Source organism: Anthonomus grandis, chromosome 5, assembly GCF_022605725.1.
Source record: "Anthonomus grandis grandis chromosome 5, icAntGran1.3, whole genome shotgun sequence".
NCBI lineage: Eukaryota > Metazoa > Arthropoda > Insecta > Coleoptera > Curculionidae > Anthonomus > Anthonomus grandis.
Window position 1 is genome coordinate 6,643,465 of NC_065550.1, and position 21,938 is coordinate 6,665,402.

Below are 21,938 nucleotides of genomic sequence, written 5' to 3' on the forward strand. Positions count from 1 at the left end.
AAGCCGAACGATTGACATCTTCGAGAGTAATACTTGTTTTGCTTGCATCTTTTCGATGAAAAATTCTTACTACTTCCTTTCTAGTTCACGCTTTTTTGCTGAGAATAAAAATTAGTTCCCACTGTACCTGATTTAAAAGAGTTGACGAACTTTTTTGGCTTTGTCTTTAAATTCGGTCAGTGTGAACATTTGAAATAATATTAGTTGAATCTTGCTGCTGCAATTGAAGATCTTCTTCTAGGTTATTTTCGGGTAGATAGGCAACCTGTGTAGCATCATTTGATTCATCTAGGCTCACCATACTCGTATTTTCTGTACTGTCTTTACGTTCTATTGCACCAATACGGGATCGTTCGGAATTATCCGGAAGCTCAGAATGGGAAAATTCAATATCTTCTTCAGAATCCCCTGTTCTCTGTAAATTGCTTTTGCTTCTTCGAGAAGTGGTGAAAGGGTCCAAAAAATTCATATATTCTGCTAAGTAATACTGTTTATATTTTACACATGTAGCTCCTGAAGACTAATATTTCTTCTTTTGTTTAACAAACGGCCACAGATTTCTCCATTGTAGCTTACACTCAGAAGCTGAAATCGAATAAAAATTATAATACGTATATTTATTATTATATTAGTTTTATTAAGCATATAAGATATTAAGCACATTTTTATTTAGTTAATAGTACAAAGAACCTGAGGTACTAACGACTAATTAATACTATTTTATTATGTAACTATGTATGATGCAACTTAAAAGCTCTATCGTGCTACTTTTTAAGGGAGCATACCACTTTGAGAATAATTATTTGATATACGTCAGTTGGCATATGAATTGCAACAAGAGTTTATGCCTAGCCCTACACTAGAAATTTGGACTGATATCGCAAAGCGTTATTGGGATCTCTGGAATCTACCAAACTGCATTGGAAGTATAGGCAGGAAGCACATCAGATTAAAATACCCTTCAAATACTAGGTCGACACAATTTAATTACAAAGGATATTTTTCTGTGGTATTATTGGCAGTGTGTGATGCCGATGGTATGCTTTTAACAATAGATGTGGGTGAATTTGGCAGGGTTAGTGATGGGAGAGCTTTAAAAGAGAGTGCCTTTGGTAAAGCTTTGTCAAGAGGAGTGTTAGGAATACCGGACCCCAAACCACTTCCAGGAGAAATAACAAATTTCCCATATTTTTTCGCAGCTGATGAGGCTTTTCCGCTAACACAAACCATTTTAAAACCCTATCCCAAGCGAAATCTAATAAACAACAAGCGCATATTTAATGCAAGGCTTTCAAGAGGCTGAAAATCAGTTGAATATGCTTTTGGCGTGTTAACATCCAAGTTTAAAATTCTAGAAACACCAATCAATTGCAACGTCAGGCAAATACATGACATCATCCAGGTTGTATGTGTTTTCATAACTTTATCAGGAAACGCGAAGGAGTTTTTTCAGTGTCAACAGTGGACCAGCATATTCCAATTCTTCATAAAAACGAGCATCTTTGACTCAGAAACCAAAATCGAGCGTCAAGTACAGCTCTAGCCTTTAGGGACCAACTCGCTGATTTTTTTATGACACATACAGGATCTATACCATGACAAAATAAATACCTTCACAAGCTCTAAAAGTTAAAAACAATGGAATAATACGTATGTATATATTTGTACTTAACATTACAAATATGAATGTAATAAAAACAAAATAAACAATTTTAAAACTTAAAAAAATAATTTGTTTTGCTTACCTGATGCATTTAATTGTTTTGCTATAGTTTGCCAAACTTTCTCATGTACATTTACTCGATGATAATATTTGCTAGTAACATCGTACAGACATGGGTGAGATTCCATTAACTGTACGAATTTAACATTAAATTCTCGATCATCACGCATGTTTTTAATAAATGTATAAACAAAAGTATTCAAACTCATACATTTATACATTTTATACATTACAAACATTTTATACATAACCAAACATAATACTAGCACCTCGGTACGCATCTTCGGTGAGCGTCGTTCAATATAAAAGCAAGGAACCCTGTACTTAATGCACGCCTCATGTGCAGTGTGCACATCATTCCTTTTCTCTTCAAGCGTACATCTTTGGTGGGCGCTCTCCCTAATATTTAAACCACATGACATCTTGTCAAGTGCAATTATTATTTGTCATTCAACTAAATTTACCGCAGTTTTTTGAAAGAATTCTTGTGTTTACTAATATATTTGAAATGTTTACTGACTGAAAGAGAAAATCTAAGGCCGTTTTTGAAAGTGATACAGAAGTCTCATCTTGTGGGGGACCAGCATTAGTAGCCATCGTATTTGGTGTTTGTGACAAAAGCTGGTTGATCTTTAACTTAGTTTTTACAATGGTTCCAAAACTACTTTCGTGCATTTTGTACCGCGGATCTAAAAAAATTGCTATATCGTGTACAGACGCCTTCAGTGTCATTAACATCAAATCTTGACCTTATCTGCTTAGATACAATCTCTTTAAACTTTTTTATGTCAGGCAAGGCAAATTTATCATCGAAAGTTGAAAATTTTTCTAAAAGGGATTGAACAATTGGCAAAACTATTGATATGGTTGGAGAGTTTTCTGATTGAAGAAATTGATAGCAATCAAAAACCGATTAATCTATAATATCTTTTCCGAATAATTAACTATATATTTTTATTTTTAGGCTAATGAGGTTTTTTTGGTTTTTCGATTTTAAAAACCGTATTTGTTTTTTCGGTTTTAAAACGAAGTTTTCTAATAAACGGTTTTAACCGAAACCGGTTTACCGGTTACCTGTATATTTATTTTTTTATGGATTTATCCGTAGTTTCAGCAACATTTTCTTGGCTCATAATGGCACAAATATTTGGTGAATTCTTACTACATGTAGCATTTTTAGCTAAGTTCAATATTACTAAAGAAATCACTACTAAGTCTGCATAAACCAAAACAAACAACTGATCACGTTTTAACTGACGCGTACTTAGGAGGAACGCATCAATTTACATGGACTTAGCAACAACGCAGTTACTGACCGAAATACTCCTATGCAACGAAATTTTTGCTAGTTACGGCAAAATAAGTAGGTTATTTTATGGTTATGATGTTTCAAACGACAATTTTACCATAAGTATAATATACAGGAAACATAAATTAAAGCAAGAATGTGTTCAAAAATCATTTTTCAAATTTTTTGTATATAGCTTAAAAATAAAAAAAGAGAAAAAAATTCGCATTTTTTTCTTTGAGCGCAAGCAGTTTTGTACTCTCTATGGGCCCTAGAAAAGGACTATGTAAAGAATTTTTTTAATGTTATATAATACCAGAAAACCGTTTTGTAAATTGTTACCTTATTGACTAATAAAAAGAAAAACCCACAGCATGTTGTGTCGGCATCTTATCAAACTCGTCTATGCAACAGCACCCTTGATCCGCTATTACTAATGCACCTGCTTCAAGTGAATATTCCCCACCTCCTTCTCTCGCCATTGTCACTGTTAAACCAGATGTTGTACTTACATTACCACAAACATACACACCTAAAATATATTTTATTATAAATATCATTAATCCAAAATACCTAATAGCAATAAAGCAATAAAAATTGTTGCAATTACTTAATGACTCAATCAAATAACTTTAATTCGTGAATAATAATTTAATTATGAATAACTGGAGATAGTAGACCAGATAAAGAATGAATATAATGACGTAAAACAGTTAAAGGTATCGTAACCAAAATTCGTACCACTTTTATTGGTTTTTGAAGAAATTTTTCAGACATCGAAACGACATGCTGCTGTAATGATATACAGATATAATCATTCAAACCTCGCCTATAGGAAATAGTCGATGAACGTAAGCGAGAGGGGACATATGGAGTCCGCATGAGACAGACACAGGGCACAATACATGCCGTTTCCAAATTAATACGTTTGGCAACACAGATATTTCTGCCGCATGGCTCTCCGCTCGTTCATCGAAAAACGAGACAATTCTTATCCCCACCACACTGCACCGCCAATGTGAGATTGCATTTTAAACGTTTACGTTGTTTTTATTCCTATGTAAAGATTAAATTTAAAACAACTCGCTATTTTCTTGTTAAAATGTGTTCTCTTGAGGAAAAAAAGCAAATTATTAAGTGGTATTACGCCGGCAGTTCTGTCGATGAAATATCAGGCAGAATTGCATTCACGTTCGAAAATCGGCCCATTTCCGTGCGCAGCACAATTTTTGCAATTATCCATAGGTTTGAGACCTTTGGGTGCTTGCAAAATTGCAGGAAATGCTAGCAACCACCTGTAGTTAGACCGTTAGGCGAAGAAAGGGAGCTTCGAGAGGTTAATGTTTGTGTTGTTGCTGAAATGAACCTTGCAATAGTACAACCATTGCCAAAGAAACGGGTATTGAGCCTTTAAGGGTTAGAAGAATTTTAAAAAGAAATAAGTACAAGTGCTATAAGTTGCAAAAAACTCGAGAAATTTTCCCACAGGACCATGAGAGACGGATAGAATTTTGCCAAGTATTGGAAAAGGCAAATCGGGACGAAATGTTTATTAGTAACATTTTATTTTCAGATGAGTCCTCTTTCTCTATTTCTGGTAAACATAATCCGTCCATTACAGTGGGTTATTCGAGAGAAAATAAGCACATAAGCATACCAACATGTACACAATACCCTCAAAAGGTTAATGTATGGGCTGACATTTTAGGTGATTCAATTATAGGCCCTTTTTTTATCGATGGAAACCTTAAATACCTTAATCTTTTGAGGGATGAAGGTCTTCCTGCTATTCGAGGGCTCAATATCAATTTAGAACAACTTTGGTTTCAACTGGATGGTTGTCCCGCTCATAACGCATTAGTGGTACGTCAATTTCTCAAAACGTCTTTCCCTGATCGAACAATCAGTGGAAACGGTACTACTAAATGGCCCACCAGAAGCCTCGATTTAGCCCCCAATGATTTTTTTCTTTTAGGATACCTAAAAAACAAATTTATAGGCACGAAAATGAACGGGCTACTAATTTAGAAGAGCTTTGTGTTAAAATTAGGCAAGCATTTAATAGTATCTCCATTGAAATGTTGTGGAACACGAGAAGGTCGTTTTATTATCGATTGACGTACTGCACTGCTAAACAGGGTGGCCTTTTTGAACCTGACATAAGATAATTTTAATTTAATATTATTAAATTAACTTAATTTTTTGCTTTATTTTGAATTAATTTTTTTAATTCCTACCCAATATTTAGTTAATTTATGTTTACAACATTATTGCAGTCGGTTTTTAGTTTATTTTTTGCTGTTAGGACAGGCAGCAGCAAAGACTCAAAGGAAACAATTTTTTTTTATTTGCCACAGAGTAGTGCATCCCCGCTTGAACGCCTTAAGAATACTGAAAGGTTTCGGTTTCGGGCTTCGGCGGGGTCCGCTGCTTCGAGTATGTTGTCACAACGTTGCCAGCTACCGCGATATATAATTCCTATAGGCGAAGTTAGAATGATCATATCTGTATACCCAGTTAAAATATTTAAAAGGTTATTTAGACAACAAACTTGATCTCTCACACGGTTAGGAGCATCTTCAGTACTTTAATTTTTTTTACAATTATACTGATATTCCGACTAGGTTTTGTTGCAAGTACCAATAAAGTCTTCAGTTTTACATATTTTTCAAGAAGTAAAAAACAAGCTTAGCCAAGAAGCTTAGACTTGTTTTTTAAGATATACCTTGCAGCGAACTGACGGAGTCCACTGTGTGTGTTTATTTTGGTTTTTTCGATAAGCTTCAATGGAACAACCCAATATTAATAAGCTAAATGAGTGTCTCTGTTTAATAGAGGGACACATATTTTGTGATTTATTTTATAAATGGCCATTACAATTTACCAAATTTTCATCACTTATTATTATTGTATTATTTTATCTATATTAAAGTAACTAAGAAAATCAAGCTTTCTGAATAATTGAAATGTTTTTTTTTTAATATTAAGAAATTAACTTTATTTGTAAAATTTGATTAAACGATTTTAACCAAAATACTTTTATAAACTATTTTCAGCTTTTAAGATGTTTCTATTATCAATAATTATCAAATATAAAAAAATTAATAATAATATATAATAAATATCATAAAAAAATTGTAGTTTTCGATTTTTTAATCCTGAAGATTGAAACTTGGGCAGTAGATTTATTACATTATATAGTGCAAAAAAACTATAAGTTTTTTACTGATTTTATTGTGTATATGAAAAACCGTCATATTATATATACCTCTTGGAGACACATTCGAACAGCTTTTTAACATTTGGCTTTTTCCAAGTCCAGGATCGCCAACCATAAGTATATGTGATTCTGATCTAGTGGTAGGCTGTTTGGTACCACCAAACAACCCTAAAAGTAACCCAGCTTTAACTAACTCATGTCCAAAAATAGTTGGACACAGAGACTGAACCAAATAACGAAACAAGTTTGGTTGAGCATGAATTTTCTAAAAGAAAAAAATGTTAGTGCTCTTATAGTTCATGTACAGTTATGTACCTGAATAGCTGAATAATCTTCAGGTGTAAAAATGATTTTCGCATATGGGCTGTTGCTGCTTTCATTGTTATTATTGTACACTGCCACTGCTTGTAAATATAAATTAAAAACTGAGTTTTGCTTGTTTTTGCCTTTATTGCCATTCGGGTCTACGACCTTAAATTTGAGTTTCTTTTATAAATATATAAAATTTTAAAATGCTAAAATACCTTAATGATACCTGTGATAGTTATATCATCACCACAAATACATGTTTTAACTAAATCATCAGTCAATTCACATTTTAAACTTTGTGGGATTTTCGAAACGTCACCCTACAAAAATTGTTTAGTTTCGTATTTAAGCAAGTTATTTCCTAAAATGTGCGTCGAACTATTAAATAGTTATATAATAATAATTATACAACTAAATTCTGATAATTATAAATAGGTAGGTATAGTAAAAGTTGTTGTGTAAAAATGAGCCGGTATTCTCAAAAATAAAAAGTACTTAAAAAACATTGTCAGTAGGGAATCAATAATTCAGTTTTATTATGCATATGTACATTCACGTATAGCCTATGGCATAATGTTTTGGGGATCTCATGCAGAGTCAATAAAAGTGGTGTGTCTTTTACTTTTTATTTTTATTTTACTTAGCTCTAACTATTTTAATTATTATTCTAATTATTTTCATTTTTTTATGCTACAAAGGTGTGATACTCATATGTATTTTCCTCATTCTCACTTAGGATCTCCCAAGATCACAAAATTTCTTATCTCAGATAATAAACTTAAGGTATGCTAAACTTAGCACTGTGCTTGAAAGACACTGTTAATCAAAGTCATGCTACATAATTACATTTTGAAAAATGCCTCTTATATTTATAAATAAATTTAAAAAAGAGATGCTAAGCTTTAACTGAAGTAAAAAACTACATGTAAAATACCAATTTTATTGTATTGTAAGTATTCTTTTGCAATTGATTAACAATCATTTTCCATTTACCACAGAAACTGTATATAATTTCATTTCCTGTAAGTGGGTGACCGTTGGAAATAAAGACTTATTTATTTATTTATTTATTTATTTATTTATTTATAATGAAGTAGGTACATAAGAAGTATCGGGGACAATATTTGGTTTTTTAATTCAATTTTCAAAAGTAATCAATTTTTTATACAATTAATCAATATGTGGATTGTAAAATGTAAACCCTCGAAATCAGTTTAAAATAGTAAAGCTAAAAGAACAACAAACATACATATGTGGAAAATAAAATTCTTACTAAAATTTTAATTTAATAACAGCAAATGATTTTAATACATTTTTTACATATTCACCATTAGACTGTAACAAAATTCTTCTTACTCCTTTTGTTGAGCCAAAGATATCAAATAGTAAAACATATAATAATTGGCCCGAGAATAAATCAAATATTTATTAATACATTACGACAGAAAAGCACTAGTTCCAGGAGATCCAGACACTATTAAGAAAATGAAACAATGATATAGAAAATAGGTGGAAAATTTGAATTTTCATTTATATATCCCTATCTTAATCTGAGAATTAGAAGAGGATGGGAATAAGATGATATTTTTTTAGTAATTAGACTCATTGTAAGAGAAAAACACTATATTTTTGCAATTTGATTTGCTTTAGTTATAACTACTACAAAGGATTAGTTTGGGGTTTTTGGAATACTAATTTTGATGCTTACCTTGGATAACTTGTTAGCTTAACCAAGTTAGTTTGCAAGATGTTGTTATTGTATTGTTAACTTATGTAATGGGTTTCTGTCATAAATAAATAAATTTGAATGTAGTAAAAACCGAATGTATGACCTTCTCTCTGAGAAGGAATTAGAGCACTAGAAATCCAGAAAAAATAAAATGCCTGGGAAATTTTCAGCCTCAACAATTTTTAGTAGAACATTAACTTTTTTAATGTATCTCTTATTCTGTTTGATGTTAATATATTTAAAGTAATTAAAGATATACATTTTTGATCGAGATTTTTAGTGTTTCTAACAAAAAATGGCACCTAGATGTGATAACTTTTGTGGATGCCACATAATTATCCAAATAAATACATAAATAAATTCCTAAGATAATACAATAAGAACTTAAACCCTAAAATATTAAAATAGAATAATTGTTTTAGTTAATAGTGTTTTCATAACATATTTGACTTTGTTATTATAATTTTTTTCTTAATAACAGTTTATTACATTATCTTGTTTTAAATATATTTATTTATCTTTTAATATAGCATATAAATATTTATTTTTCATTTGATTTAGTCGTTTATTAATAGGATACTCTAGTTTTTTTTTATTCTGGCAGTTATATTTCGAAGATTCTCATTTGCTCTCGTATTAGAACTGTTGACTTCATAATTTTACTTAGGTTTACCATTTTTTTGATAGTATTATATTTTATTATGTATATAAGTTTTGGTTGTTTAAGGATTTTGATTTTTTTAAAATTTAGTAAATAGAACATTTTGTATTGCTTTAGATAGTGTTCTTGCATTTATTGAGGGGAATTTCTTTATTATCTTATTTTGTAGTTTTTCGAATAAATACACACCTGTATTATCAACATGAAATTAGGTACCGTAATATGGAGGGAAGCTGACCAATGGGGCGAACTTGACCAAAATAATTCAAAAAAATGATTTATAATGTAAGATTTTTAAATTATTAAGAAGCTAAAGCTCAGACTGTAAATGAAAAGGCCACGGATGCATCGTATTTGGTTAGTTACCGCATTGCCCAAGCAGGAGAAGCGCACACCGGAGAACAAATTTTTAACACGATTAACATATATTTTGAAGAAAACTCGTACAAATATGATTGCATTGATATTTGTACCGATGGAGCCAAGGCTATGACAGGTAGAACAGCAGGAGCAATATCACGAATAAAAATGAAAGTGCCAAATTATAGTTCCAGCCACTGCATCCTGCATAGATAATCACTCGCGGTTAAGAAAATGCCACCAAATCTAAAATTGGTTCTTGATGAGTCAGTAAAAATAATTAATTTTGTCAAGTCACGTCCACTACAATCCCGATTGTTCTCAATATTATGTGTAGTAAGATTATGGTAGCGATCATAAAACACTATTGCTCCATACTGAAGTGAGATGGTTGTCTCGGGGTAAAACTGTGACAAGGCTTTTTGAACTAAGAATAGACTTATAAGCTATTCTTACAGATGTTCCTTTTAATTTAAAATACCGCTTGTCCGATAAAAAGTGGTTATTTAGACTAGTATTTTTAGTAGACATGTTTGGAAAACTTAACAAATTAAACCTGTCACTACAAGGAAAACAGACAACAGTTTTCAATGCTAACAACAAAATAACGGCTTTTAAGAGAAAATTAGATTTTTGGATTACTTGTTTTCGTAAAAGAGAAATCGAAAGCTTTTCATTGCTAAGCGAGTTCCATAGTCACCATAGTCTTAGAGATATTTCAAAATGAAATATTTGTCGAATTGGTGCAGTATCTCAATGATCTGCAAGGGACTTTTGAATCTTACTTTCCTGAAGAACAGAATACAAAACTGAAAATAAACTCATGGATTCAAAACCCTTTTTCCTCTAAATTGCAGAAGCCTGAAAATATGTCACATCAGATCTATGAATCATTTTTAGAAATGACATCGGATACAAGCATGGAATCATTGTTCAAAACAATTTCACTAAATGATTTTTGGTGCAGGGTTCGTAATGAATATCCACAACTTGCCACAGAAGTTTTGAGTGTTCTTCTGCCGTTCCCAACAGCGTATTTGTGTGAAACTGGATTTTCAGCATATACAGCTATAAAAACAAAATACCGCAATAGACTGGATGCCAAACCAAACATGAGAATTCAACTTTCTTCTATCAAGCCTGACATTACCCAGTTGATGGGGAATAAAAAACAATTATACATGCCTCGCATTAAATGAATTTAGTGTTATCATTTGCTTACTAACTCACTACTTACTGCATCTATCTTTTTTTGTATGATTATTAATAAACAATTTACATAAATAAAAGTTAAAATACGTTTTTTTAAAAGGGTTCCGTCACGAAAAAAGTTTGAGTAACACTGGTCTACAATATTTAACTATAAAAAAGAGTGATCAAACTTTATCTATAAAGTGAAATCTATTTAGCTCCTGTCTTTTGTTTTTATGGAATTTTAGATTTTATCATATATTTATGGCATAAGTGTAAACAAAAAAAAAAGAAAAAATATTGTTTCTTTTGAGTTTTTTGTAAATTACGCATTATTTTCTTAAAATTAGGGTCTAGTGGACCGGGTGGGTGAATTTATATTTTAATCCGGTAACAACCCGGAGTAAAATATTAGCCTAATTAACTTCTATTAGATTCTGATTTTGAAGATTTATTGGAAAAAGAATCAAGTGATCATTCTTCAGACCCTGAAGATCTACCATTATCTCAGTTAGTGAGGCCAATGTCTGATGACGACCAACTGAGGTTGGTGCTGTCGAAAGAAGTAGATAAAATATTGAAATAGGCTCTTGGGTGGTCGTATAATATTTAACTAAAAAGTCTGTTAAACATTATATAGGAAAAGTTATATCCACTAGTATTCATAATGAAGTAAAAATAAAAAAAATATATAAAAACATTGTTTGTAATCCGAAAAAGACGTTGATAAAGTACTTAAAAGTCATTTAAAGGGTTCATTATAAACCTAAATATTTCTATGTGCTTTATAAACCTAATTGATTTTTTTGTTGAATTCTTCCAAATATGTAGAAGTTGTGTTAATTGTTCTATATATTTACCTATTTCAAGCCTGTAGTACTAAAAAGGGTGGTTAAATTCGCCTATCGACATAATGAAAGTGATTAATGATTCAATTTCAATAGTCAGTCAAGTTCACCCCAACACGGGGCGAAGTTGACCATTACAGTTTTTGTTCTTTTAATACCTTAAAGCCTAACACAAATAATGCATATTTCATTAAGTATTATTAATATTCGTAAAGACCCATAATATAGGCTATATGTATATACGTTATTTGTAATACACTACTAAAGATTCCTCTTAGTTCAAAATTGGTCAAGTTCACCCCGTTTTACGGTATCGTAGATTTGGTTCAATAAAACTGTTATATATATTTAGCTCATTAGGAATTTAATTAATGTGAGTATCTTCTTATCGCACCTTTAAAAGATACTTTTTTACTGATGACACTGTTAATAGGTGTTTTCCTTATTTTTTTTTTAATTTATGATTCAGTTTAATTTTTTTCGCTTAAATAACTTTTTCTATTAATAACAGTAATTTTTCTCTGTAATAGTTTATGACAAGTTCTACGAAAGCCCATTTTGTACAGTTGTTCTAGAAGGAATGCAAGGTCTATCTAATTCTTAAAGTTCTCGGTAATTGAACGGTAATTATTTAAATCATCTGTAGCTCTTTTCTTATGGACTGGAATAATTTTAGCTATTTTAAAAACAGGCAACAGGCAGTAAAGCTGACTAATGACGAGGGTGTGGTAACTTCTGGGTCGAAAAATGTAACTCAGGGAGTCCCACAAGGGTCGGTGTTGGGACTACTTCTCTTTATAATATTTGTGGCTGACTTAAGTCATAAAATAATTAACTGCAGGTATCACAAGTATGCAGATGATTTACAAATTTATCTGCCATCATTGATTGGTTGCCTGCCTGAAGCTTTGGATTTAGTTAATGCTGACTTACAGAGGATCTCCGATTGAGCTGACAAAGACTCACTTTTTATAAATTCTGGTAAAACACAGGCAATCCTGTAGTCAAGAAATGAAAGTACTTTGAATAATGGAGCACCAAGTAAATTAAATATTAAGGGTGTTGAATTGGAATGGGTAGATCAACTGGGCCTTTGTATGGATAATCGAATGTCATTTAATGCGCATGTAAATAAGATCTGTCAACAGTCATATTATAAATTAAAGTCATTATATGAATTTAAGGATATTTTGCCTGCTAGTACAAAAAAATCCTTACAGAGAGTTTAGTGCTTAGTATTGCTGGATACTTAAATATTGTATATGGTCTTTTTTAAAAGAACAAAATAAATATAAAATCCAGAAAATTCAAAATTCCTGTGTAAGATTTACTAGAAATTTACCTCGGAGGGTTCATGTGAGTGAGCATGTAAAGCAGGTCTATAGTCTTAATATAGCCCAAAGAAGATTTTTGGGTATAAGCTGCACTATACATAAATTACTTAATTTTCATGAACCAGAATATCTGTCAGAATTCCTTATTCAAAAAGGAGATACACATAATGTAAATATTCGCTATAAAAGCACACTGGCAATGCCCCAGCATAAGACTGAATTTCTGAAAAGTTCTTTCATATACATATATTGTTTACTTCTGCCTGTATTTACAATGGTCTGCCTGCAGAAATTAAAGATTTAGGTATGGCTTGTTTTAAGTCGAAATTAAAAAAATTTTTGGAGATTGCTGATATTTTACGGATTTACGGATGTAACTTTGATTCTAGTATGGTTCTCTGAATCATTTTTGTTCAAATTTTTATTTTTAAGAAAATTGTACTATGTCCTTTTACTATTAATTGTGGTGGTTAATAAAACACGCCTAGCGGTACTTTCCATTTTTGTATGTATATAGAATAGATGTAATTTATTTGTTGCATACAATAAAGATTATTTTATTTCTTTTTTTTTTATTTATTTTATTTTCAGTTCTCGTGGATAAATCGCTTTGGCTAACACTTCATTTATTAATTCTGTTATTTTGGGTCCAGTTATATCGAATGCTGACTTTGTAATGTTTTCAATTTCTTGTAAAATTGTTTTATTAAACTAATAGTCTCGTTTTCGTCTTCTTCATATCAAGTAAACTCAGGTTTTTTTAAATTTTATTTGCCAGTTTATTTTCAATAATTGAGAAATAATTATTCATAACAATAATATCTTTCGTCTCCATCACTAGTTGTAAAAAATATTTCCTGCCACAGATTGGCCTAAGCCGACGATTTAAAATTTTGTTGGAGAATTGCCACTGTTGAAGACTGTAATTTTTTTCAGCAGGTTCTTATTTCAAATAACAAATATAAAATTCACATTCAAATAACAAGACAAAACAAAATTGGCGATGTTTCACTTGAGCAAAAACCACAAATTTTAGATCTTGGTGTTATATTAAAAACTCACATTTATTCATCATATCTTCCCTGAGATTCCGGAATGTTGGGTTTTTGTGATAAGGAAATTAATGATCTTTCTGAAATTAAACTTTTATGGAAGCTTGTTAGTAACCAAACAGATAGCTCATTTCTTCTAACACAACTATCTTTTCATATTCCTTGGTTGCAAGCAAGATGCAAGCCATGTTTTGCCCTTGGTCAGGCTAGATCCAATATCCAACAACCTTCAAAAACATCCCATTTTTGTTATGTATAGAAACTTTAATTGTGGCGCTATGGATTGCGATATACATTACCATCATTTACTAGATTCTTGCTAAATGTAGAAACTCCGTCATTTAATATAATTCATTAAGTAATAATGTAATTCTCACTTTATTTATACTAGTCTATCTATGTATTTCTGGATTTTTAAAATGTTTAACTACTCACACGTTTTTTTTAAACAGTGGTTTTCGATAAATCCGTGGTGGGAAGTTTTCAAATGAACACCCTGTATATGTATTTCTGTTAAAGTTATTCTGTTAAAGTTATACTTTGTCGACAAGATACAAGATGTTTTATGATAATAAATGTTGGTTTATATTAATTATTGGGAAATATTAAAATAAATGGGAATTAAAATCTAACTTACATCAATCTCTTGCAAAACAACATTTTGTATATCAACAGTCTTTGTACCGGGAGAATCATATAATGGCTCAAACTTCTTTACTAGTTTACAGTTTTGACATTTCTCGAGTGGTGTGAAACATTTATCCTTCTGTTTCAAGACTTGGGTAGTATCACAGGCATTGCAGTGAAATGTCATGTAGTCACATACTAGCTCAACTGGGCTTACTTTTATGACTGTGCCTCTTAAAGAAACTAACTTACCTGCAAAGCATTTATTTTAAAAAATTGGCATTTTTTTTTAGAATTTAGCTACCAGATATATTGGTCAAATAATTTCTTAAATGTACTTACCGAGATAAGTCACATTGACCTCTTTAATAAATTGTATAGGTTCATAATTTATAAGTCTACACCTTATTTCCTTTTTCATAACATTCTGATCAACAATGTTCAAATGCTGATACATAGCCAAATTAATGCAGTTTAAAGTGAATTCGGTGTTATTGACTAAGTCTTCAGCAAACGCTGGCCATTCACTGCAAAACTGGTCATCTAGCATTAAGTATTTATAATCCAAAGGGAAATACTTTTCCTTCTTAATTTGTGGTAACTGGTAAAACTGTTGGCTTCGTAATATATGGGAAGTGAAAGCTTTTGTGTTCTGCTTAATTTTATTTACATCTCCTGCTAAAGGTTAAAGAAAGTCATTTTAGATAAAAGCCCTTATTTCTTTATTATAGTTTTAGCATAAAATATAATTTAAAACCTAAAAGCTAACAATCAAGAGTATAAAAAAACATGGAAATAATATATTTTTCAATGTTAGCATATACAGGGCGAGTCGGAAGGAACGCACCAACTCCAGGTGAGTATTGTACATGTAATAATAATTTAAAAAAAAACCATATGTTCTTATGCGATTCTCACTTATTTTCAAAATATATTCTCACTTATTTCATAATTACAAACAAAGAAAATTCCCTATATAAACGAGCTAACGAGATTAACTATAGCGCTGTTTAAAAAAAAATATATTCAAAAAAATCGCCATTAACCTCTAAACACATTCTACTTTGTCTGCAAAGGGTCTTCATTGCTTTCAAGTCACTCATGTCTGTCTTTGACAAACATTGCCGCATTTCTAATGCGTCGAATTAGGGCCTCCCTAGTGTCGAGTTTTACTTTGTACACCTTATTTTTAAACCAGCTCCACAAACAATGGTCCAGTGGTGTGAGATTTGGAGATCTTGAAGCCAACTAATAGGACTACCGCGACCAATCCATAGTCCTGGAAACTCTTCGTCCAAAGTTGGTGTTTAAAGGATGTTCCTCTAATAATGCTTTTAACTCATTTCGCAAAAAAATAAGCCGTTCTCTCCTGTGAGACGATTGTCTAAAATGTGTGGGCTAATTAAATCACTATCGACCATACTACACTACACGTTTACCGAAAACTTGTGCTGAAAATAAGTTTCAACTGTTGCATGTGCATGTGGAAGTTGCTTCATCAATAAAAAGTATGCATGGTTGATTATTATTTATCCAACCAATAATCTTCCGGTTGTAGGTGCTGAAGATGGTATGTATATAGGCCTTGCTCATGGAGCGTGTTGATTACTCTTTTATGACCAATGACCAATTGAGTAGCAATTCTTCGTGAGCTGGTCATTGCATCATCTTCTACCAAATTCAGAACATTTTATACTTCTAAACCTTGTCGAGTGGCTCCCTCAGGTGTTATGTTAGTATTGGGCAGAGTTCCGATCTTGCAAAGTTTATTAAAAACTCTGATAGACACGGTTTTATCCGACTTTCTCAGGGAATGCTACAGCTGCTGTAGCATTACAAAAACCATCAACAAAAACCATATTTGCATATACTACATTAAACCATTTTAATTACGCCATAATTTGAAAACAAATGAGAATCAGTTAAGAACATATTATTTTTTTTACATTATTTTCACGTGTAGAATACTCACCTGGAATTTGGTGCATTCCTCCTGACTTACCCTGTATAACTACATATTTGTTGATTACTCGGGAAATTAATTGGTATTTATTACTTTAGTTTACAAGCTTTTTTTCGGATAGGTATCTAAGGCTGATAAACCTAAAAAACTCTGAATCATTAAAAAAAAAAAGGTTGAGATGGATTTAATACATATTTGAATGATTTCATAATAAGTTGATTTCATGATAAGTAAGATCCGAGCATTCTCAATGACTTATCGAGTACATATTAATTGTATTAGCTGACTAAATATAAGTCCTTCATCAAAAATATTTAAATCTCCTGGGCGATTATTTTATAATGAAATACCCAATGTTACAGAAAATATTATGGTCTTGTATAGTACCTCACTCTTATTTTTGCAGAGACCTCTTACTTAAAAGGGTGGTACTTTGCTCACTAAATAAGTATTTCATTCCTTATGTTTTTCTTACACATACAATTATTCTCCGAAATAGGAAATAAATAATAAATAAATAATTGATTTATTTCAAATCAACATACGTTTACGCATCTGTAATGAAATGACGTCGTAACAAAGAAAATGCTAGAAAAGGCAAAAAAAACTACAGACATCGAAATATGCTTTGAGTAACCTACAAAGTTGGACAAAATTCTCTTAAACAATATGGTTCATTTCTTCCAACTCTTTAATCTGGGCTTTTAACTTTTTGATAGAGTTAATGCATTTTATTTCGTCTGGTAGGGCATTGAATAAAGTCACACATATACAAAGGTGATTTTTCGGTCGTTGTAAGTTTATGAGCAATACATTTAAAGTTCATTGTTCTAGTATTGTAGCTATGCTCCATTTGATTTTAAATAAATGTTTATTTTGAAAAAAAAAAACACTAACATATGCAGGGTATTATAAAATTCGGTGAAAGTATTTTAAGAGCCTATTGTTGAAGGTAAAATAATACTTTTTTTTACTATAAACATGTTTCCTAAAAAGCAATCCCCTCGCAAATTGCTTGAAGAAAATCGATTATTTGGAACCGTGATTACAGTTATGCATCAAATCTCCTGAAGTCCCTGTTTTTTTAGGTGTTCTTAAGATTTTCCATCTCAAAAATGTTGTAAATTTTAAGAAAGGCAGGAGAGCTTCCATAAGTAGTCACGGCCCATTTCGTTTTTTTCTCTAATTTGATAATTTAATCGCGTTTTATAATGTTCCCCTTTCATTTACCAGCCATTTTCTCGAAAACGATTAATTGTATCAAAAAAATGCAAGAAACTAAAATTTTAGATTTTTTCATGGCTAACTAGATGGTGTGGCTAGATTTTTAAATTTCTTATCGGAAACATAAGATAAGAGCCATAAGAAAAAAGAAAGAAAGAAAGAAAATGTGCTATATTACGTAAGACAACAAAATCTTGTGTACAAGCATCTTAAAAACTAAAAAATTCCAAATTCATTTCAAACAAACATAACATCAAAAACACTTTACCATAAAATTTACACACATTACCAAAATTAATCATAACAAAACAGATTGAGAAAAAAAAGCATCTTTTTGATAAATTTGATTAAAAAATAAGTAAAGCTATCAATAAAACAGAATTTAGAGGAAGTAAATTTAATTATTTAATAGGAAACAAAACTAAAACACTAAAATGATGTCAGAGCACAGGTTAAAAGGTATCATTAAAAAAATCGTCAAGGCTATAATATGCCCTGCATAATAAAAGTGATTTTAATTCCTTTTTGAAAAAAATCGTTAACCTGGCGAGTCATATGACCAGTGTTAGAGGGAGGTTTAGGACATTTATGAATAAGAGTAGCTGTTTCTAATATAAAAAGAGAAAAAAGAGTTAGGATTTTTTGAGATATAAAGAGAGGTTCACAAGAATCTCTTAACCCAGCGGAATATAGGTATCTAACTGCCTTTTTTTGAATCACAAAAATTATGTTTAATAATCCCTTGTTGCTTAAACCCCAAAAAGGCAAGCCATAACGAAGATGGGACTCAATAAGAGAAAAGTACACTGAACGTGCAACTACCCCTCCCAGCTCATGCCCCGCCATTCTTACTGCAAAGCATCCAGAGGATAATTTTGATGCAATATTTAGGATATGATCTTCGAAGCGAAGGCGACCATCAATGGTAATACCAAGGAATTTACAGCTTTCTTTGTTTTGCAAGGGGGAGTTTTCACTAAACATAAGGCCCTGAACGTCACACCTAAATCCCATAATAAAGGTTGCCCACATTAAATACAAGCCTGTTTGCAGCAGACCACTCCGATAAAATCTTAAGATCCTTAAAAACCTGGGCTCTAACATCAGAATCTCTATGATTCCATAAAATGGTGGTATCATCAGCAAACTGAACCACTTTGCCCTGCAGTTTTAATGAACCCAAATTATTTACATAGAGTAAAAATAATAGTGGTCCTAACACTGAACCCTGAGGTACTCCAGTTTTAAGGGATCTGGAATCCAATAAACATCCAGATACTGTAACTCTTTGGGTACGATTAGACAGATAGGATTCCAGCCATTGCAACACCTCTAAAGCCATAATTATTGAGCTTAGACAGCAGTATTCCATGATCTACACAATCAAATGCCTTGGATAAATCGCAAAACACTGCCGCCTCGGACTCTCCAGAATTTAAGGACACATAGACACTTAAGACACCAAAAAGCCGAAAACAGCATCATGAGTCCCTCTTCCCGTTTGAAATCCAAACTGATTTGCAGATAAAATGCAATTATATTGCAAAAAAGACAAAATTCTGATTTTTGCAAGTTTTTCAACTATCTTGGAGAGGGTAGATAATATAGAAATTGGATGGAAATTACAAGGCTTACTCAAATCTCCACCCTTATAAAGAGGGATAACCACTGCCTCCTTCAAACATGCTGGAAAGATGCCATTATAAAAGGAATTGTTTATGGCAGAAGCTAAGGCATTCAATGCTGAGTCAGGCAAAAGGAGTAGTAATTTTGATGATATCCCATCAGGTCCAGCTGATTTATGGTTTTTCATGCTTTTAATTGCATCTCTAACGTCAGTAAGGCTAACAGGATAAAAGAAAAAAGAATTTTGAACTGACACTTGTTGAATATAATGCAAAGGATCAATATTAGTATTCACATTCTTGAGCAATAAATGAGCAATATTACAGTAATAATCATTTAAACTATTTGGTCTTACTTCTGGTTCTGAAACTTTCTTGTGAGAATGCCTGAAGTCATTTATAATTGACCAACATTCTCTCTGCCTATTTGAGGACATATTCAAGCGGTCACTATAATATTTAACCTTTGCTGCTTTTATCGTCTTTCTGTATAGACTACAATATTTCTGATGATAAAGAATAATGTTTGCATTAGTTGTAAACTTGCATAACTTAGCCAAAAAACAGAGGTTTTTAGCTGAAGTTCTGAGGCCTGCTGTGACCCATGGTTCTCTATTTTTCATTTTAAGCCTCTTTTTAGGAAAACACTGATTGATCTTGTCACATAGCACATGAAATAACAAAGTAAATGGATCAGGAGCCATTTCAACTGCATTCCAATTAACCAAAGCTGTAGTAGAAGAAAAAGCATTAAAATTTTCTCTGCTGAAAATTCTTCCTATATAATGAGATGAAGGAAATACAGTGTTGCATGGAATCCTAGCAAGAATGGCTTCATGGTCAGAAATACCAGATGAGAGTACTCTACATAACACATTATTAAAATTTGTACACAAATAATCAATAGTAGTTGCAGATGAGGATGTTATATGTGTGGGTGAAAGAACATACATCTTCAAGTCATAAGATTCCAATATACTTAAAAGGGATGTATAATATGATGGCAAGCTTATATCAGTGAAGTTAATATTAAAGTCACCAGCCAATATAACTATGGAGTGTAGAGACAATTGGGATAATAGAGAATCAAGTTTGTCCAGGAACATACCAATATCTCCTGTGGGTGGTCTATAAACACAAAGAACATATAAATTAAATCCCTTACAAAAACAAAGGGAGAATTCAAAAACCTTCTCCAACAGAAAGCTATTATACTTATTAATTTTACAGAAAAAAGCTTCAATTGTTTGTTTAACTAAAATAGCTGTTCCTCCATGTATGGAGTGTTGCCGACAAAAAATTGATATAGGAATATAATCAGATATTAAGAAACATTCGTTAGGCTTTAACCAGTGCTCAGTTAGTAATACAATATCAGGAAAATCACATGAATCAAGTAAAAGATGAAGCTCGGCCATTTTATTTCTTAGAGACTGTATATTTAAAATAAAACTACTGAAACTTTTCGCATGCTTATTTTCGATGTTATTTATAGAATGTGAGTGAGCTTCATCTTCTGTGTATTTATCTATAAAAAAGAATCCCTATCACAGTCAGTATCTATTGATTACTTGGTTTTATTGTGAACACTTTTTTGATGAAATGCTACTTTTGAAATGTTTTAAAAAATGGGTATACAGTAATGATGCCAAATCTGATCCAAAGTATTAAAACTTGTTTTTTTTTTTAATTCAATTATCAAGCTAATTAAGTTTTGTTATGAGTTTGAGCAAATGGTGCACAACTATATCTTATTTTAAATTTTATCAATAAGTTTTTATTGTTAAACTCTTAGTATTATAGTTATTATGGTACATACAGAAATTAGGTTTTCTAGGTACCTAAGATAATTACAATAGTAAACATAAAAATTTTTGTATAATATAAACATGTATGTAACAATTTAATTTTGGTAATATATGAGTATAACTGTTGTTAATGTTCTAAATAATCAATTTTCTTCAAACAAAATTGTGCAGGCTGTAGCTCAGAGCGGAAGCATTTTACGACTCTAACAATACACTCTTAAAATATTTGCACCCTGAATAAATAATTTTTTTTTTAAATTGGGAAAATTGTTGTTTTTTAATATTTTTTTAATCTTTTTAGCAGTGGTTTCCTCCTTCATTACTTTGCATGCAAACTTGTTTTAACTAATTAAGCCACAGAAGGGAACTATATTAACTTGTTATCAGCTTTATAAGAGGGGTATAAGAAACTCCAAAAGTTTAATATTATAGAGTAAAATTTTTACCTCTGTCAGGAAAGTACAACTCTAACCCTAAAACGGTATCACCAACGGGAGGCTGAATATTTTGCATCTGTACTGATATATGTTTGTTAGTAGCTTTATTCGAAAATAAATAATACAATAATACAAAACTAGACTGTTTATTTTGATTTTTAAATTTCAATTTCAATTTTGTTTTGAATTAGGGTTCGGTGTTGCCAACAATAAAATTGTTAGAGTGCCTGTAGGCATGTCAATAATCAGTAGTTAAGGCCCCTACACACGGCCCGATTAATGCCATAGTCAAATATTATTCCTTATTGTATAACCAAGTCTGGATATAAGGAGACTGATCTCGCGCGCTTCTCAAATGAGATGACGCCACGAACTTATAAATATACCTGCAGTGTTGCCAGAATGATTTTTGTATATGTAACAGGCAAGCCAACTAAAAACTAATAAAATGCCATACAAATGTAACAGATTATCACTTATTACTAAAAATACAAATTATTCACGAAATTTCGTGTCGCCGATTTAGTAAAGACATAAAA

General features: G+C 31.4%; 1 protein-coding gene across 2 annotated transcripts in view; it reads right to left on the reverse strand.

Moving 5' to 3' along the window:
• LOC126736431 (DNA helicase MCM8-like) overlaps positions 1 to 21,624 on the reverse strand; it is a 40,257-nt gene extending 18,633 nt beyond the window's left edge. Inside the window, exons 1-7 of one of the 2 annotated variants that reach the window (XM_050440767.1) lie at positions 21,409 to 21,624; positions 14,685 to 15,017; positions 14,353 to 14,594; positions 6,756 to 6,860; positions 6,547 to 6,702; positions 6,280 to 6,496; positions 3,383 to 3,543 (exon numbers count right to left, since the gene is read on the reverse strand). In XM_050440767.1, coding sequence (XP_050296724.1) covers positions 3,383 to 3,543; positions 6,280 to 6,496; positions 6,547 to 6,702; positions 6,756 to 6,860; positions 14,353 to 14,594; positions 14,685 to 15,017; positions 21,409 to 21,475 — 1,281 coding nt within the window. In that variant the 5' untranslated portion in view covers positions 21,476 to 21,624. Of the gene's footprint in view, positions 1 to 3,382; positions 3,544 to 6,279; positions 6,497 to 6,546; positions 6,703 to 6,755; positions 6,861 to 14,352; positions 14,595 to 14,684; positions 15,021 to 21,408 lie in introns of both variants that reach the window. The other variant, XM_050440766.1, reaches the window with a different exon arrangement.
• Between the last annotated feature and the right edge of the window lie 314 nt (positions 21,625 to 21,938).